The sequence below is a fragment of the Colias philodice genome, chromosome 26 (genome assembly GCF_061535455.1).
Source record: "Colias philodice isolate Cphi_HAF_F1 chromosome 26, ilColPhil1 Martin Lab GWU primary, whole genome shotgun sequence".
Taxonomy (NCBI): domain Eukaryota; kingdom Metazoa; phylum Arthropoda; class Insecta; order Lepidoptera; family Pieridae; genus Colias; species Colias philodice.
This window is the reverse complement of record NC_143111.1, coordinates 746,257-767,343: the sequence shown is the minus strand read 5'-3', so window position 1 is coordinate 767,343 and position 21,087 is coordinate 746,257. Positions and strand designations below refer to the sequence as shown.

The following is a 21,087-nucleotide window of genomic DNA, read 5'->3' as shown; positions in this document are numbered from 1 at the left end:
TACCAAATATAATAAAACTTTAACTCGAACTGTTGTTTTCCAATTTCCAACCAGCATTGTGTGGCGGCGACACCGGGTCGCATTGTTTACGTTCCCCGACTTCTAGTGCAATGTGAAATAAAACCTGTGCTTTACAACTTTCATCCAGTTGTTTATAAGTACGGGTTGGAAATGAGGTCGAAACTTACCACAATTTTAATACTGAAATAGCGACCCGGGCAGCTACAGCTAGCGTTTATAAGTCCGAATTCAATGTTGTGTATTTACCAATGCATACAAGGCCAGTTTTACCAGAACTTAGGAACTTTGTTTTTGTGAACATATTTACGGTAAACAATTCACAATACTAATATGAAATTGAATATTCCAATTATGATTATACCTACTGCTAAATGCTAATTGCTACTCTGTGTACTTAAATGAACTTTCATATACTGTAAGCTCTACTTCGAATGATATGCAGATATATTCTACTACATTTATGCAACATCTTGCCCTAATTCAAATTAGAAATTTCGTAATGGAGTCCGGGGCGTGTTATTAACCACCAAAGTTTAAATTGGTTTACAATATGCTCTAATCTCCTTAACATCGATGTTGTTTTTCGGCTAGTTATTTTAGAATTTGATATTTTTTATATATAGTTTAATATAGCCATAGATAATTAAGACAGACAAATGTCACTAAGGTTCATGACCAATAAGAAAATTGCTAAGGAAAATTGATACTTACTAAAATTACAATTTGTGTCAAGGATTATTTTAGATTCAATCATTAAGTGGATAATTTTGAAATATCTAACGGAATAAAATGAAATAGATCATCTTCAATTAAAGCTGATTGCGGTATCATTCCAGGATCTTCGCTTGGATCAAAGAACTTTGCCAAGATTAATCGTCGTTGCTAAATATAAAAAAAAACTTTCGAAACTAAAACTTCAATTATTAGTTTAATGATGTAGGTAGTAAGTAGTTCACATCATGTCTGACCTAATTAAAGGTTTCGTGGAAGTTTTGGCTTAGTTCTGATAATGTTCTTATTCAATTTTTCTAAAAATATTATTAACAACGATTTTAATTTGAACTAAGAATTAATTGTAAGAAAATGTTTCTGAAATAAGGCAGAGATTTTATTTCTACATCCCAAAAATTGCAGGAGGTAACTGAGATACGGTAATTATATTATATCTTTGACTTTGATAATCATATTTACATTAAAATATACGCCTCCATAAATCTTAAAAGCAATTCGTTCTTTGTTTTGTGTTGTAACGATGGTTAATAAACTGTGATGCGAATACTAAGTGTGCTTTTGTCTCTGGGGATTTGAAATTCACGCTCTACGAGTAATTTTATAAGCTCGTTATATTAATTAGATAAGTATATTGTTCCCATTTTATATGCGTAACAATCCAGTTCATAAAGAAAGTATACAAAGATAATGTAGGCTCTTTGTAAATGCGTTTCACATCTTCATAATTTGAACGACTTTTATTTTATAGTTATAGAATAAAAATAAAAATTCTTTATTTATCGCGTATAGTCTAATTTGCAATAACAGATAGACATAAACTTATGACAGTTTTAAGTCTAAGTTAAACATCGGTTAAGTTTTGATTACAATGAAACTTAACTAAACATAGGTATAGGTATAACTTATTTTACGTTATGACTGTGTGAACTGATCCTGCCGCGAAAGCCTCCTCAAAACATTTCAACTAATTCTATTTTTAGCTGCTAAAATATACTTCAGTTAATTATAAAAATGTTGACGTAAATATATTCTAGATAGCTTTTAGAATTCTCCACAGTCAGCTATATTTCTAAATTGCTAGATTCCGTGACCCAATGAATGCCACGTCTTGTAACTCTATGAATAATCTTTCCAAAGGCGATCTGACGACGAAATTGGCTCGACACTTCTTGTCCGTACACTTATCCCTTTTCAGATTAATTTGATAGGTTTTTATATGCCCCGATGTTGCGGTCTTGATGTTTTTTTCAATTCTGTGCGAATTTGACGTGAATGAATATTTCTATTGATACGTTGCATGGATTTATGGTTGATGTTTCTTTATGTTTTGTTATTGCTCTACATTTAGATCTATACAATACCATATTTATACTGTGATGATGATGTATTATTGTGGTGTTATACTTAGATTACGATATCATTTTTTTAATACGAACATTATACCTAATATTTTCATCCGTTTTTAATAAAGGAGTCAGTTCGTGTCGTTTCAGTTTATGTCTACAGTCTAGCCAAGAACGCGCCTACGCGTCTACGCGAACTAACTAAAGAAGTGCAGAAAGTTAGTATTGCCTTATTGTTGCTCACCCACATCATATTGTTAAATTTCCTCTGATTGTTGGGTTGCCTGGTAGATATCGCTACCTAGCGATAAGGCCGCCCTTTGCTGTTTCTGTAGTATTGTCTTTGTTATATGTATTTTCAATGCAATAAAGTATAATAATCCATCAGTCCCCGGAATCACAGACACAATAGATAATCTATTGTGTCGCGCCCCGATCGGGGCGCTCGGTGGTCAATGGGATAAATAAATAAATAAATAAAGTGCAGAATTTAATATAATAAAATTGTGCATTATTTGATTCCCTTGTTGTTATTGATATAAAGTATAAATTATACTTATTTTAAATAGAAGAAAAACACGCATCGCCTTTAAAAATTGTAACATGCCGCTCTCAAAATGTTGTTAAATCCCTATCAAGTATTTTAAGCAACAGCATTACAAAATAGCATCGATCACACGCTGTGATCACACGTCTCTTTTGCAGGATACTATAAGAGTTTCATAATAAAAGATAGGTATAAGTAATCCTAACAGAATCAATCACACGCGTCTTATTTTAGGATACTATGAAAGTTATATAACCAAATATATAACTCAGAATCAATCACACACGCCTTATTACAGGATATTATCAGAAGCCCGGGGTCTGCCCAGCGTGCCGTCTCTCAACGGGACCTCTCGCCTCCGGACCTTGCGGCTGGACCGCGCCCGCCTCACTAGACTGCCCACCCATCTGTGCTCGTACACACCACAGCTACGTGCTTTGTAAGTGTATAAACATATAGGTATTAGCATATATTCATACTAAACTAATTTATTCGTTCAACTAGATTTCATTGAGAAGCGCTCTTGATAGTTTAAAATATAATTTGATAGTTTCGGTTGGGAAAGCAGTTTCAATGGAGAAGAACGGACAAGAAAGTTTATAGTTGCTCTTTTATAGTTTATAGTGTTATGTAAATTAGTATAAGTTTTGTAGTATATAATTATTTAATAAGTAATAACTTAATAAGGTACAGATGTAGGTAGTTTGTAGCTGAAATACCTACTATTTTAGCTTCTTTCTTCAATGTTTTACCACGTTTTACTTTATACACGCAATTGTCATGAGTCATGTAAGCCTGGGCATATTTACGAACAAAACACATTTCTTGTGACAATAATTTTTAATAAAGCGTAAAGATAAAATTCCGGAATGAATGATATTTTTCAAACATATGCAGAGGCATAAAGAATTCTCTGAAATTATTGTTATTGCAGCAAAGGATTTAAACAATAATAATTCAAAGATTCGACAGTTACAGATAAGTAAAGAGGTTTCCAGTAATGTTACCTATAAAGTTGCACATATTCTTGTGTTGCTCGAAACTTCTAGATATTTTCAATGCTTAGATAAACGAACTGCAGTCAAGCTGGGACTTATCTGAAAAGACATTAGTCTTTCTTATTCTTTGAGAGCTTTCGCATCTATCACGTGCATTGAAAATCATACTTCTTGGAGTCTAGTGATAGTAAATATAGGATATAGAATACAGTTGAAGTTTGTTAAGTATCAATGTAGTAGTATGTATTATATAAAATAATATAAATATAAATTAAAATGACGCAAACGTGACCATTAACTCTATAATAAAACTTATAGAATTAGAAAGATTCAATTGTTTTAAATCTTGTTAATAGGTAGGTACATTAAAAAAGAAATAAATTAAAAGCATATTCAATTAAAAAACTTATCTAAAATCGTTAACAGCATAGACGCAAATAATATTGATAAAATTTAATACAACACCTATTACGTTCCTAATTATATGCAGTATTTTCTTTAAAAGTAATCAGTCCCTCTCAAACTTCCGAAGTTTTTCATCAATCATTAAGGAAGGATCTTAGAAATCAGCATAAAGTTATTGAATTATGATAACAATGTTTGTTTCAAACAAAATTTAAGCCGTCAATAAATTACGTTACTTTTTATTAAACCATACTTGCTTCTAACAAAAACGGAAACATTACCCTTACACCGAGTATATAATATTACAATAGTAAGTATATATACTCTAAGCAATACACATTTTACATAGCCAAAACAAATTTCGAACCGTCAGCACAGATAAACAATACAAATCAGTCACGAAGCAAACCAAAAATAAAATTGAATCTCACTGAACTAACAAGATAATCTAATGTGTAATCGCAACCTTCATCATAATTGAACTGCATTTGAACACTGCATTATTTACATGAGGCAACGTGGGCCGAATTTATTCATCTTGCCAACGATGTACCTACGCAATGTACTAATATTTAATCTATGGCCTCATTAACACTCACAACATCAGAAGCTTTAGTAATTTATCATGTGATAGTGTCATTTAAGTTATTATAATGATATAATACCTGCGTACATAATTAATTAAAATTTATTATATTATGGCAACATTTTGCTAGTGGAAATTCCTCGTACGCATTTTCCCGCGCTTTTCTTGTGGATTTATAGGGTGTATTCCGTTATGCACTGCGACCACTGTAAGGTGTGACGTCAATTCAGTATACTGTGAAGCCGTTCCTCTAGAGCCAGTTATACTGGTTACGATTTAAAACGGAACGCAATCCAGTATAGTCCGGGATACATCGCCCATTTTTGCAAGTGATTACTATCAAGCTAATTTTTCGTGAGTAGCTTTATTTTGATGAGATGCCCAATAATTTCATGTACAAAACTCTTGATTGTGGTAGCTACCAGAGGAAACAAGGATAAAATATTTTGATTCGATGGTTCTCAAATATTAATTACTAACTGAATGTTTTTTTTTTTGTTCAATCTCAAGATAATTATCTAAATTATTCGAAAAAATATTTGTCCTACAAAATCTATGGTTTGATCAAAGAGTCCCCCTTTCCAATGTGTATCGATAACGAAGTCATCATAAATGATTACTAACCAGCTGATTTTTTTATTTTCACTTATTTAATACTTATATAATTCAACAGACATATTGTCCTACAAATTGCGTAATAAATATTTGAGAACCGTCAAATCAAAAATTTTTATCCTTGTTACCTCTGTAAGCTACCACAATCGAGAGTTTCGTACATTCAATTATTGGGCATCTCATCAAAATAAAGCTACTCACGAAAAATTAGCTTGATAGTAATCACTTGCAAAAATGGGCGATGTATCCCGGACTAGTATACTGTCAGCCGCATTTTTTGACGCAGCATTCAAATGAGTGTATTAAAGTTTTCTAGAACATAAAAATAAACTGTTTTGGAGTATGTTATGTACCTACATATAACACGCCTTAATTATTAGAGGATGCATTGGGCCACCCAAGAAGGACTTGTACTTGATAGCGATTGCGACATCGCGCACACCTGCGATTCCAGAGAGTGTTGCGGCAATCACTACCACCGCGAAGCTGTAGCTGCCCCGCCGAAGACGATGAGCACTCTTGGTTCCAACATTGAACCGGGAGGGACGTAGTTTAAGTTAGGAATAATCTATACATATAATAAAATCGTAGGAAAGTCAAAACTGTACATTGAATATTTTTTTAAAAGAATACATAATCCATGATCTATAATCGATATAGAAGCCAAAAACATAGTTTTTAGAATTTTTGTCTGTTTGTCTGTTTGTCTGTTTGTCGGTTTGTCTGTTTGTCTGTTTGTCTGTATGTTTGTCCAGGCTAATCTCAGAAAGTACTGCACGGATTTACTTCAAATTTTGCATGAATATTACTAACAGGTCGGGTCAGGCTGTTATATACATATTATCATGCTATCACCTTCGGGGGAGGAGCTGTGAACCTTTATTTTTCTTACGTATTCCGTGTACTACGACAGCGTACAATATAAAGACTCATGTTTAAATGTTGTTTTTGAGTAAGCCATGCTATTGTCTACCTTTACACTATAAAAACTACATCATTTAAGTAATTTTGGCAGAGAAACAGTATAATGAATCTTAGTAGTATAAAGACAAATTTAAAACAGCGCCATCTATGAGATTTCATTAAAATTAAATCAATTTACATAATATTAACGCTCCTTGGAAATTCATAATTTAAATATTATGATGTTGGTGAGTTTGTTTTTTTTTTAAAGTTAAATAAATAATTCATATCTTCCCAGAGTAAATTTCAGGTGCGCTTATATTTCATGTGAATATACTAAATTTTTATAAGTGAGGGTAGATGTTTATTATTTGATGTTAGTTACAGTTATATAGGTAATAGACGTAATATTTGTATTCTCTTTGGGTAATAGTAGATAACAGTGATTGTGTTCATTGGTTACATTTTTAAAAATCTTCGGCTTTTTTTTAATTTTCGCCTTCTTGCGTTCCCACAAAAGGTAAGTTGTAGCTTTTATATTTATTGTTTATTATAATTATATAGTTAGACTCATGTTTTTAATTAGTTAAAGTTATGACAAAATAAGAAAATGATGAAATTTTATTTTTATCATGTATAACTTTTACAAGACTATATTATACGCCCAAAGAAGGTCACTTTAGTTCTTGATAAAACTTTATTTGTTAGTAGCTTTTTATTAAAATTAGGTACATTTATCTTTTGATTTTTTTTTATTTACAGATTCAATGTTCATAAAAATTGACGATTTGCGTGAGGATGTAGTGGAAATTAGTAACCTTGCGCGTGGTCAATCAATATTCAATACATATTATAATAAAATTCTAGAAAAGTGATGTCTGTACAATGAAAATATATATAAAAAAAATAGCAGGGGTTATTATTAAATCGATCTCAAACCCAAAACTGTAGTTATAATTTTTTTTTGTCTGTTTGTCTGTATGTTTGTGCACGCTAATCTCAGAAACGGCTTATCCGATTTAGATGCGGTTTTCACTAATATATTGTGGTAATCTTCATTTAACATTAAGTGTTTATTTCATGTTAATGGGTTTGTAAATAAAAAAGTTATGACCATTTAAGTATTCACGTCGAACATTTGCAAAGGCATTCTATTGTACACTATACAGTGTACGATAAAACGTAAGTTATCTGTTATACGCTACAGTAATTATTCCTTATAAATGTCCAGGTGATCATATCGAAAGTCCCCAAGGGTGGGGGGGTAAGCTTAGGTAGTAGGGGGGGAAGGGGTCAAATTAGAATTATGCTTACTTCTAGGTAAATTTTATACATAAAATGTCCTTTAAATTATGTCGTATTATATTTTTTAACCCCTTTTAACCATTTTTAACCATCAAAAAGATGGGTGATAAGTGTTTGACCGCTATGTTTGTCTGTTTCTGCCACCGTAGCTCGCTAACAGGTAATACGAATTAGATGCGTGTTAGGCAGCATATTTTCCGACGCTGGTTCTTAGATAAAGTGTATCAAAATCGGTTCATCCATTTATTATACCTAGGTATATAGAGGTAAAAGTGGGAATGTGGGAAAAAATATTAGTTATATTTTTATCCAATTCGGTTTATCCATTTATTAGATTACAGCGGTGAAAGTGGGAATGAACAATAATCGAATGTGGTCAAATAATATACTCAAGCGGCATATCAAAATATAAAAGAGCAACGTGTTTTATCGAAATCGGTTCATCCGTTTATTACATTTAGGGGTGACAGTGGTTAGATAAATAAACCAAATGGAGCATCAAACGACAGGATATGACGTGTACATATAGGTATAATTAGATAATATGGTTTACATCAAAATCGGTTCTGCCATTTACTAGGTGTGGAAAGAGAAAGGTTGAAAGTCTGTGAAAGAAGAGGGGGATATGGGAGCGAGAGGATAGCCACACCCTGGAAATTTTGAACTCTACTCAAAGCCACATAGGCCTGGCTCTTGGCAATTTTTTTTCCTAAAGATACCACTTCTTTTGCCACTGTGATCCATTACAATTTGTGCACGGTTACGGCCCAACTTAAAAGATGTCAAGGAGCAACAAACTTATAGATATCAATATGATGTAGGAATGTAATATGGAGGTAGAGGTAGGTCTCGCTCACTTGAAAATATCACATGAAAATAAGAAACCGAAGTTAAAAATTTAAAAATTAAAAAGAAAAACCCAACGCAACGAAGGAAAAGGAATAAATAATAATTTTACAAACTTCCCGACGATCTTTAAAATTAAGTACCATTATAAAAAAAATATAATTGTATATGATATGATAATGATGGTATGGCAGCTCCGACGACTTTGTTTTTTTATTTTTATAAATATTTAAAATGGTATTTATTTTTAAAGATCTTCGGGAAGTTTGTAAAATTAGTGAAACTTTTATTACATCGTCTCAAACTTTTTGGTCTGTGTAGCGCATGTCGCGTGACGGTCGGCTGCCGAGTAGGTATAAAGCAGTGTTCGGAGTCATTATCGTACAAATACGATAATTTTGTGCCTAAGTTTCACTTTTACCGTGGTTTCATAAAACCACACAACATTTTTTCCTTTTTCTATGCACTTTTCTTCGTTGCGTTGAGTTTTTTTTTTATTTAATTTTTATTGCACGGTCTAAACGGTTTAGTTACTACGGCGTGAGACAGGAAAGATCTGAGCGCTGAGACAAACGTCAAAACGCAAAGGAATAGAATCTGCTATCGATACTAATTATTATTGTCCGCGTATGATGTTTTGATAAGGATTTGTTCACCTTACCAACGACGACGACGACCACGAACAAAATTTTCATCCAGTCGTAATTTAACAAAATTGTGCAAAACACAATTAAAAATAAATTATTAAAATTTCCTGTCGTTCTGGTGATTGGAATTTTTATTTTTGAGATCAACGAATGAAAAAATAGATTTTTCGTAGAAACGGTTATATATATTGTCAAAAACATCCATACAAGGAAGGAATTTATTTTTATTTTTTAGCTCAGTTTAGTAATAAATTTTACTAACAGTTCGTTTAATTATTTATGGTAGTACGTGTTTATTCAATAAAAGTTAAGTAGTAACTACCTACTATGCAGTCACTATTCCACGCGGACGAAGTCGCGGGCACAGCTAGTTTATAATGTAATTTTTTTACAATAAATTATTAATAAGTAAATTTCGGTTTTTTTTGCGCCTTCGCGGGTCGGTCAATATAATTGGCGCAGTCGGTAGGATAATCCTTGAGAGCCGTCTCTCGGAACGCGAAACTACAAGCATCGAGTATCGCTATTCCATCGGAGGGACGACGACGGGGATCCAGAACCTACATCTATTGGCCACCGCAACGCGAAGGGTATCCGAACATTGATACTGCAAGAAAGGCCGAAATTTAAATCCTGTAAGTACACTAATTCTCTTAGTGACTTGCCATTCCTAGATTTGTAAGTTTTCCTAGATTACCCATTCACGGGAACCGAGGAACTGTAGTGCGTAGGTTTAAATATTAATTCATCGCGAATTAATTTTCGAATTTTACAAAATCAATTGTAAAATTCAAATATAGATTAATAAGTTTAAATATTAATTCATCACAAATTAATTTTCGAATTTTACAAAATCAATTTGTAAAATTCAAATATAGATTAATAAGTTCAAATATTAATTAATTATGAATTGAATTTCGAATTTTACCATTTAATTCATTTTATAATTTAAATTTAAATATATTAAGTAAAGATTATTAAGTATTCTTTTTTTTATCTAACGAAGTTAATAAATTTAATTATTAAGTTTAGTATATTCCTAAAGGTAGTACAGATATTTAAATTGTCAGATTTGGATAAAATTTTTAATGCACTTAGACTTTTGCCAGAATTTGATAGTAATGTTAAATAAATTACACAAATTTTATGGCAAAGAGCAAATCCTTCAAGTTAATTATAGAGAATATATAGAAATATAGTTATAGTTTTTACGTTCCCGGTTGTCCTTCATACTACCTTTAAATTATTTAAATTATCCATAGTTCCCTATTGGGAAGATAGTAAAGTCCTAATTCCACCCTATCCTTTTGTGGCAATTCACGACGAGGATTTTATGTACATGGAGGCAGAATGCCCGAAGTGTGGCCTAGAGTATCTATGAGAGGACAAGCTGAACCATCATAGATCCAAAAATGAGTGCCTACATCAAAGCCTATTACTACGAGTGTTCAAGATAATCAAAAAGAAGAAATAGAACACCAATCGGCGGAGTGTGAAATTTCAGCGATATTAACGAGCCTTGCCCGCCAATAGTCGCTGAACTTCAGGAGGGAGGTGTTATGTACCTACATATAACACGCCTTAATTATTAGAGGATGCATTGGGCCACCCAAGAAGGACTTGTACTTGATAGCGATTGCGACATCGCGCACACCTGCGATTCCAGAGAGTGTTGCGGCAATCACCACCACCGCGACGCTGTAGCTGCCCCGCCGAAGACGATGAGCACTCTTGGTTCCAACATTGAACCGGGAGGGACGTAGTTTAAGTTAGGAATAATTTATAATGTAATTTTTTTACAATAAATTATTAATAAGTAAATTTCGGTTTTTTTTTGCGCCTTCGCGGGTCGGTCAATATAATTAGTACTGTCCAATTAAAAATATTTTAATTAATATTAATTGTAAATTGAATTTATAATATAATAAAAGTAAGTACTTTTTCATAAAAAAGAATATAAAAGAACTTTCAGCTCGTATTGAACATTTTCAACACAATCTAATAAAGTTAATTTTTGCAATTCTTCCATTGTTTTATTTATTAATCCAAACTAATTACAGAACTTTAAAATTTTCTGATTATACTGTAGCTTTGTTTATATTAAGACGTTAGGCACTCGAGTGGTTTTGACTGATCATATTACTTGCTCTGTGGACTGATCATATTACTTGCTCTGTGGACTGATCATATTACTTGCTCTGTGGACTGATCATATTACTTGCTCTGTGGACTGATCACGTGATCAAAGTACTGCGAGTACCTTACCTCGAAAACGCCAGTGCTCACAGTAGAATATAGCGGCGCTTAATGACGTCATAAATTTCCCTAGGGTACTGCGGCAGTATACTGGCAGTCCATAACGGAACGAATTTTTCTACAGTGATAGCACTGTGCAGTGGTTGCAGTGCATATCGGAAGACACCCTATGTCATAAGCTTAGTTGAAGTGTTTTTTCGACAATAATTTTTTTAAAAACTAGGTTAGCTGAATGTTTTCAATAGCCAAATTAAGATAGATTTACGAAAATGTTAAAATTTTGGTGATTAATTTAAAAAAATATATATTATTCTTGAAAGATTTAAATAATATAAAGTAGTATTTACTACGTCTCAAACACGTAGACTTCCTATCGTTGACACACAAACTGGCTGTCGATATATTTACATTATCTGTGGACTCTTGTTAGTTTCCCGCCCATTTAAATTCTTCAGTTCGTTGTACAATCGTTTATCTAAATTAAAATCTCGGAAATGTATTCGTGTTAAAATTATTTATTTACCCTTGGAAATTATTGTATGATGTGTTTAAATGTTTTTATAATAAATGAAATCGTTTATCACTAATTTAGGCTAACACGTCATGTGAAGAAAGGTCAGGAAGGGGCGCGTAAAGTGATAAAAATAAGTAAGCTTTTAGTAACCTATAAGTAACTGGACACTTTTAATATTTAACGTAAAACTTGTTGTAAACTATTTCAATATCAGAGACATTAATTAGTTACTAAAGAAGTAGTTGTTTATTGTTTTTTGTTCAGTTACCGATATTTGCGTTTAGAAATATTTGTTTTTTATTTAGTTCCGTTTTAATACTGAATTTTGTTATTTTACAGGGACGTGAGATCTAACCATTTAGACGATGTACCTGACCTGCGTGAGTGTTCCGAGCTACGGGTTTTGTAAGTTTTCATATATTTATTACAATTAGTTTTATACCAAAGAATATGTAGTTAATAATATTCCCACGTCCGTTGTGAAGTTATTGAAGTGAAAACTTCTTTTAAAAATCTTAAACTCGCGTCAGGACACGTGGCCTGATCGAAAAAGCGTAAGACGGACTTTTCTTTTTTTTTTAGCCCTTATATTCCATGCGTAAGACGGATACCATTCCAAAATATCAAACATGCTGAACGTTAATAATCAAGTTTTCACTTCTGCCGGCACTCCCCCAGTGCAACCCGTCTTATTTGCTTACATTATTGTTACCATTATTTTTTTTTTTTTTTCAAAATTATTTATCCGGTCTTTATAATTTGACCATGATTATGCATGCATTCAAATTGTTGATTTCATAAACAATTTGAATGCATGCATAATATTTTATTATATCTTTTATTTGGACAGTTAAATATGATCATTTTTTGCGACTGCCTGTTCCTGTGACTAATTAATTATTTTATTATTTATAGAAATACTTTTTCCAGGGATTTATCAGACAACAACATAGATTCTATTGGTGATGGGGCACTCCATGGTCTCCGACGTATACATGACCTGCTGCTGGCCAGGAACAGGATTAAGAGGATACCTTCTGATGCCTTCCTGCACACCACACGCCTGCAATTGTTGTAAGTAATCTAATAAATATAAAATCACTCACAGAAAAATACCTACCTATTTTTCTATGTACACTTAAGTACTTATTTATTTTTCTAAAAAGAAGTATTGTAATTTCATAGTTAGTACTTTTCTGACCTCTGGCGTATTATCGAGTCTGAATTAAGAAGTCGGTTAATAATATGTCCATCTCTTTTTTAAAAAATAGTAGTTTTATCGGAATAAAACAGTGTCTCGAAAATCAAAGCCTCTACACCTCACTTTAAAGTTAAACTACGAAGTCTTCAGGTAATATTCATCACCCATTAAAAACCTATAAACAGTTTAATAAAACTTACACAATACATAATCACAATGTCTAGTGCATAAATGACGAAAGAAAGAATCGATATATGATTTATACCTACGTTGTCGGCATTTTGCAAGCGGCACAATACCCTCAGAGGGACAATTATGGACATCAATTATGGCTATCTCCGTATCTGGCCTCGCGATCCCAATATTCAATTAGGCAACCTCAACCTGTCGGTTATTTCTTGGAACAATCGTCTTTTCGTATCTTCATTTATCAATTTATTATTCAACACCAGCAATCAGCGTTGTCTATTTTTACGTTTTTGTCCTTTGAATTTAGTGGTCAAAAGAGGTATGCGTAGAAAGAAATTATATTATTGTTTTCTTTATGAACTGTGCTTTTACGGCTGCTATTATGCTAAACCTCTATTAGCCAAATAATTGTACAAATTAGACGAAATAATTAAAATTGATAACATAAACAACTTTATAATCCAGAAAAATATTTGCAATCAATAGTTACTTTTAATGTAATATCATTAATTATACAGCATACTATTCGTAACAACGTAAGCTACTACATAATTTATTACTTATACATACCGTATTCATAAAAAATGTGCAAGTAATTCCAAAGTGGAGAAACTTATTAAATGATCATTTTCCGCACAGACGCTGTTTCTTGGAAACTGCGTTCATTATGCAAAAGAGGATTGGCTTCAGTCGAAGTTACGTAACTTCTGCTTTCACGACTAATGAGATAAATAACTATGGGAATATTTATGTTAACTATTTTAGTTCAGAAGATGTTTAATATATGTGAAGACCTTTTATTGTTATATAATTATAATATGTAATGTACGAAAGTTTTTGATTTGTTCAATCACGATCGTGTTTCGTGCTTGTGATTAATTACCATCATCAATAATCCATTAATTGAGATACTACGCCAAATTTTTCTATTTAACCTTAGATCACTTATAGAACTTCCTATTTTTCTACAACATAGTCTCCATTTAAAAACTGTATTTGTTATTTTTAAACAAGCGAAAATTTCTCTGACCTTGTAAACACTTACAATTATTGCTCTACACCCTCGTTGTGTTACACTTTCATTATAAGTATCTTGAGCTAGTTAGTAAGATATAATATTATAATATAAATATATTTTTAGGTAATTCTATTTTGAATAGTTTGGGGAAAATATCTTCACCGTTAAAAAAATTAAGGTGCAAATATGCGGCTTTTTACGGTGTCATTCCATTGTAAATTCACGAACTTATATAGAAAATACAAGAAATATTAGACAAACCACCTTTTTATCAGAAGGTGAATAACCGTCCACGTTCTAAAATGATCTCAATGTTTCTAATAACACTAACGAGACACCCAGAATGCTCAATTTGAAACTAAATTAGGTGTCCTCGCTAACAATATGCACCTTCTTTGTTGTTACACAAACTTGTTATTTTTCATAGCTTCTATCTGATGCATTTGGTCCGAACTATGAATTAGCTGTAATCTTGATTTATGTATATTATAGCTATGACAAGAGAAATGAAAAATAGAGTTTCGATAGAAATCACAATATCGATTTCGTCAAATAATTTCTTGATATTTTGAATACGAAGTGCAGGATAAGGGTGCTTTTTCATTAATAATGTGCGAGGATGTGTAGCGAGGAATGTGTTTGTAAATAACCAATCATATCGCTTCATTTAGTTTGAAGTTTGAAGTAGTAAGCGTTTGAAGCGACACTATTGGTTATTTAACAGACACAAACATATACCTCGCTACACATACTCGCACATTATTGGTGTAAAAGCATCGAGTACATACTATCTCGATGTGTAAAAGCAAAATGTTGTAACACAAAAATTCAGGCACATGAAAAGTTAACGTTTAAAACGATTATTGTTCTCCTCCTTTTAATTATAAAAAGAAGCCAAATACTTTAAAAATCGTTTTAACTACGTTGGGTACAGACTACAGTACACATTTAAGTTGATTTAATTAAAAATCAGTTGATTTATTTCGCATGACATGTTGTTGTTACAGATTGTCTCACTATAATCATCCTTTTACCTTAATATAATAACTACTTTACTCCAGAAGTAATAAAACTTGCTTAATAATCTGTTTCTTTGTTGCAGAGACCTCGAGTCGAACCAAATCGAGCACATCGATATGGAAGCTTTCGTCCCAATTTCTAAATTAGAAGACTTGTAAGTAACAGTTTCTGTAACCTTATTACGAATGTATTCTTTTGAATTTTTGGCGCCGCCACGTCTTATATTGTTGAATAATAAACTGTAAAGAAACACGGCTAATGTTTCCTTTTATAACTATATTTGTTTACGCAATAATTATCCATACAACTTTTTCATGAATACTCCCAGAAATAGTCTCTAACAGAAGTTCAATTACTGCTCCATACCATTTTTTTTTTATTTATATCCACATGTAAAATTGTATAACCTGTTTGTTTATATCTTTAAACTTCTGAATGAAAATGACGAAATCTCTTGTTTCCCAAATTGAAGTAAGCCAATAAAAAGTAATGGTCACCATAACATCCATTAAACATACCTATAAAATCTAATTTATGTTTCAAAGCCCTAATCCATTATCACATTATGTGAATGTATTGCAAATCCAATATTCCTATGCATCGAATTGATAAGTGTTTTACAAGAAGTTTTCCTCAAATAATATCTGCGTGTAGAATTTTACCCAATTTTTACCGCACTTTATTGTTACATTATGTATGGATGAGAAAAGGGGAATAGATAACAATACTCGTGTGATTTTTTTTTGCACATTGTTAGGTTGGTTCACAAGTCGTCAAAATCCCCAATTTTGAAATTTCGGATGAGTAATCATCTGATCCACCACTACTCTATAAAATATAAGGCAACATTCGTATCCTTAGTTACGGAAATCTATGCGTAACGTACTTACCTACCACCAGGCCAATGCCTCTGTTCGATTGCCTTCATACAACACACGAGCAGTCCACCCTGGATTTGGTACATATAGCCTATGGCAGTATTACATACATATCCAACTTTGAAATATTTTTTTGCAATCGGTCCAGTTGTTCCTGAGATAAAAGCGTTTAAGCAACCAACTCTTAAACGCTTTTATCTCAGGAACACAAACACAAATGTCTGTACGTATGTGTAAAATGTATACAATATGTATGTATAGGTACCTACATTTGCATCAAATGTCCTGCTTTTCATGTAAAATTTGTATCTTATGTTTTGTACGCATTCAAGATTATAAATAAATAAATAAATAAATATGTATGTATATACAGAAACGTTGGCAACAACATGTTCCCCTCTCTCCCCGCGAGTGGGTTACAGCGCCTGCTCCACCTGAAGGCTCACAACAACCCGCACCTGCGCCGCTTCCACCCTCCGGAGCTCTTCCCCAGGATACAAGTAAAGTACACATGCGTATTATGTTTTATTTTGTTTTTAATTTTTTTTCTGTTAGATTTCACATGTGTCATAAATTAGGCTTTCATGATGTGTTTTTTTGTTTCTTATTTTGTACTTCTTACTTTTGAAAATGGTTCTATTGCTATATTGTTAAGTATATAAATTTTTGACGATAGTAAATAATACAATAATTTTTTTTTTGTTAAACTATTCGCGTCAATTGCCTAGTTCTGCTGGGATTAGGAAAACTGTCGTAAATCGTCGTACGTTACAATTTCACTTATATCGTAACAATTACCTCATTATTATTATTCCACATATACCGTAAACATTAACTCACTATTATTATCCCACATATTCCGCAATCATTACCTCACTATTATTTCATTATCCCACATATACCGCAAACATTAACTCACTATTATTATCCCACCTATACCGCAACCGTAAACTCACAATCACTAATACCTAATTATTCTCTATCAGACACTAGTCCTATCCTACGCATACCACTGCTGCGAATTCCTGCCCCTCATGGAGGAAGTCAATGAGGAGTGGTCTGAACACGAAGGCTTCAGCGATCTGGTGCTGATCCCACCAGCTCATGTAGACCTGGCTGCGTGGGCCAATGCTACGGATATATGGCCGCATTATTGTAAGTATTAGAATATGATAGAAAATTGTATTGCGTAATTGAATGTTGGAGGAATCAATTAAGTTTTTAAAAATGCAATAAATGATTAATTTATTTCAATTATGAATCTATTTTCGGTACCGCTATAGACCTTTTTTTGTTACACAGGTATTTCAAGTCATTTTTGGAAACAGATTAGCTTATGTATTTTAAATGTGTTTGAATTTGAATTTTTAATTTGAGTATCGGTCAATTTTTAGTTTGATTTAAAGTTAGAATTAAAATCTAAAATGTATCTTCATATTATCATAGTGAATGCAACGGGTACTGGCGCGCGACTAGCGGGCGCTTGGACCGAACGTGCTTCGCCGCGAACCGTGCGCTGTGTACCACTTCCCGGTATGATACCCATATTTCTTCTTTTTAATAAATATTTCAGGACATTCAGGCTTTTCTCTATTTACTGTTCATAATTTACCGTTATATGTATTAGCTCTATCTAAACAGTCTTCGCTTCCGATAGGTATTCAACACGCGCAATTTACATTTCTAATCTAGTTTTACTCATACATTTTCTGACACCTTACTAAATTTACCACTATTAAAATAGTTACAGTACAGATTAGTAACAGTGCCTATAGAGTGTAACGGCATATAGTGTAATGGTATAGAGTGTAACAGCATAGAGTGTAACGGTATAGAGTGTATCGGCATAGAGTGTAACTGCATAGAGTGTAATGGCATAGAGTGTATCGGCATAGAGTGTAACTGCATAGAGTGTAACGGCATAGAGTGTATCGGCATAGAGTGTATCGGCATAGAGTGTAACAGCATAGAGTGTATCGGCATAGAGTGTAATGGCATAGAGTGTAATGGCATAGAGTGTATCGGCATAGAGTGTATCGACATAGAGTTTAACGGTATAGAGTGTAACAGCATGGAGTGTAACGACATAGAGTGTAACGACAGAGTGTAACGATATAATGTGTCGGCATAGTGTTACTGTATAGACTGTAACGGTATAAAGTGTAAACAGTATAGAGTACAGAATACAGCATTCCAGACTATTCATTACTTTATAGATTTCATTTTGTGTCCAGGTCCATTCCTCCCGTGCGTGGACCTGTTCGACTGGTGGACGCTCCGCTGCGGCGTGTGGGCGGTGTTCCTGCTGGCGTTGCTAGGCAACGGCACCGTGGTGTTCGTGCTGCTGTTCAGCCGCAGCCGCATTGATGTGCCGCGGTTCCTTGTTACTAACCTCGCCGCTGCTGACTTCTTCATGGGGATTTATCTGGGTGAGATTGTCGATCTATAGTATACATGATGAGTCATGACGTCACTTGACACATAGTTGGTGTAAAGTGACTTCTGTGTTACATGATGTAATATGACGAACGATAGGAAATTTTGAGTGACAGGAAAGTTAATGATATTTTGTGAAAAACGTTTTCTATTATTTCGGATAGGTTACTTTTGTTATAAGTTATTTGTAATAAACTATACTAGTGTAATAATAGTAAAATATGCTAAATTAATTTTAGTACAAGAATAAAATAGACCGTATATGTTATTTTTCACGGAATAAAAGAAACGTGTTCGTGTCAGGTTTCCTGGCGGTGGTGGACGCGGGCACGCTGGGCGAGTTCCGCGCGCACGCCATCGCGTGGCAGGCGTCGGGCGCGTGCCGCCTGGCCGGCTTCCTCGGCGTGCTGTCCTCCGAGCTGTCCGTGTTCACGCTGGCCGTCATCACGCTCGAGCGCAACTACGCCATCACGCACGCCATGCACCTCAACAAGCGGCTGTCGCTGCGCCACGCGGCCGCCGTCATGGCCGCGGGCTGGGCCTTCGCCCTCGCGGCTGCCGCGCTGCCGCTGCTCGGCGTGTCCGACTACCGCAAGTTCGCCGTGTGCCTGCCCTTCGAGACGGGCTCCCCGGCCGCGCTCGGCTACGTGGTGGCGCTGCTGCTCGTCAATGGGTTCGCCTTCCTCGTGCTGCTCGGCTGCTACCTCAAGATGTACTGTGCTATTCGTGGTTCACAGGCCTGGAACTCGAACGACTCGCGCATCGCGAAACGCATGGCGCTGCTGGTCTTCACCGACTTCCTATGCTGGTCGCCCATTGCTTTCTTCGCTTTAACCGCCGCGTTTGGAGCACAATTGGTGTCGCTAGAGGAGGCAAAAGTTTTTACAGTATTCGTTCTACCACTGAATTCCTGCTGCAACCCCTTCCTCTATGCAATATTAACGAAACAGTTCAAAAAGGACTGCGCGCTAGTCTGCAAAGCGATAGAAGAGTCGCGAGTGACGCGCGGCATCGGTCGCTGCCGGCACTCGTCCAACTTCAGCAACCGGCAGACGCCCGCCAACACCAACAGCCTGGCGGAGCGGTCGTCCCGCGGGCAGCACGGCGCGGCCTGCGCCTGCCGCCGCCTGCTGCCCGGCGGCGCGACCGACGTCACCCGACCTGCCAGTACCACTAGCACACCCCCTAGCGGCGAACGGCTACTACGCTGGTTACGAGCTTGCGGCCGGCGCGGTACAACTACAGCCCCCCCCGCCCCGCGCGTCCCCCCCGCACCCCCCGCCCGCGCCGGCTCCGTGTCCTCCTCAGTGGAGTTCTCCTCGTCCCGCTCGGACTCGTGGCGCACGTACGGCCGCCCGCCCCCCCCACCGCGCCGCGCTGCTTCATGGCTTGTTGCGCGCAAGACCTCCCAAGACTCGAACCTATCATCCTCCCGCAATGATTCCTCAGGTTCCAACGCGACCGCGTCCACTGGGACCTGGCGTACTTCCCGCTCTGGTGGTAGTGCGACCACTGGGGCAGGTTCGTCACGACCAAGGTTAACACGTCAACCAGCGATAGTGGCTGATGAGCCCCCAGCCTCCCCCGGCGCGTTGCCGGCGCCCCGAATGTTGCACACCATCCCCTCGGCTGCAGAAACCGAACTACAGCCAGAGGATACTGACCCCCGCTGAAACAACTAAATAAACAAATTGAACGATAAACTTGCTCAAAACAGAGTATTATCAAATCGTAGACTATTCAAATTAGCTTCTTATAGATGAAATCCAGTCACCCGATCAAGACCCGAAGCTATTTAAAATTCCCTTATCACCATTAATGTTGAGGTAATCATTTACGCCTATTCTAATAGAGACGATATGACAATTATTTTTAAGGAAATTTATTATTAAAATATTAGGCGTAAGCCGCTCTCGCTCTCGGCTCTCCTATGAGAATAAAAAAACAGTGTCTTACGCAACCGTCCATTAGCGCCGACCGCCGTGACTCGAATGAGCTCCTTCACAACAAATAACAATTAGCGACTACCCACATTTCCCTCGCTGAACTCCCACTAGATGACCGAGAAGACAAATAAATAATTATATTTTGTACAGTATTATTAAAATAATGATACTAACGTAAGAGCGTAATTTTAAAGATACGATATATTTATTTAGAAAAATTTATCGATAAGTAGATTTCCGTTGTTCGATGTATACCTAGCTACGTTAAGATGTGAAGTGAATGAAGTGATATTATTTGTAAATTTTGATGTGAATATTTTAGCTGAGAATAAGCAGTATTTAAATACAGTATATTGTTGTTTAAATAGTTATTTACAGAATAAGATAGGTTTTATACAGCGAAGCTTCGAGTAGATCACAAATGAATACATTAAATTCATAATAAAGATATCTCTACAAAAAGTACATCCAATTCATTTAAAAATATTGTCTAAAAGATACTTTACTATAAATGTTTAATATAAAATTAAAACTGCTTTTTCGATTTTATAATTTTAAAATAATAAAAAATGTATTTAAATATAATATGTAACGGTTACGTTAAATCAACTTACAATTCAATCTGTACTTTGTACGTTACAATTTACAATTCAATCTTATCTACATCCTTAAAGATTTTTG

The 21,087-nt window shown here is 34.9% G+C and overlaps 2 protein-coding genes across 2 annotated transcripts in view; one reads left to right on the top strand and one right to left on the bottom strand.

Annotated features, from left to right (window-relative positions):
* rk (G-protein coupled receptor rickets) overlaps nucleotides 1-21,003 on the top strand; it is a 90,014-nt gene extending 69,011 nt beyond the window's left edge. The window contains exons 9-17 of the mRNA XM_089711139.1: nucleotides 2,942-3,082; nucleotides 12,058-12,123; nucleotides 12,649-12,792; nucleotides 15,229-15,300; nucleotides 16,398-16,524; nucleotides 17,011-17,179; nucleotides 17,471-17,557; nucleotides 18,259-18,453; nucleotides 18,764-21,003. Coding sequence (XP_089567265.1) covers nucleotides 2,942-3,082; nucleotides 12,058-12,123; nucleotides 12,649-12,792; nucleotides 15,229-15,300; nucleotides 16,398-16,524; nucleotides 17,011-17,179; nucleotides 17,471-17,557; nucleotides 18,259-18,453; nucleotides 18,764-20,133 — 2,371 coding nt within the window. The 3' untranslated portion in view covers nucleotides 20,134-21,003. The remainder of the gene's footprint in view (nucleotides 1-2,941; nucleotides 3,083-12,057; nucleotides 12,124-12,648; nucleotides 12,793-15,228; nucleotides 15,301-16,397; nucleotides 16,525-17,010; nucleotides 17,180-17,470; nucleotides 17,558-18,258; nucleotides 18,454-18,763) is intronic.
* Nucleotides 1-21,087, bottom strand: part of LOC149476720 (uncharacterized) — a 71,935-nt gene that overhangs the window by 45,586 nt on the left and 5,262 nt on the right. The window lies entirely within an intron of this gene.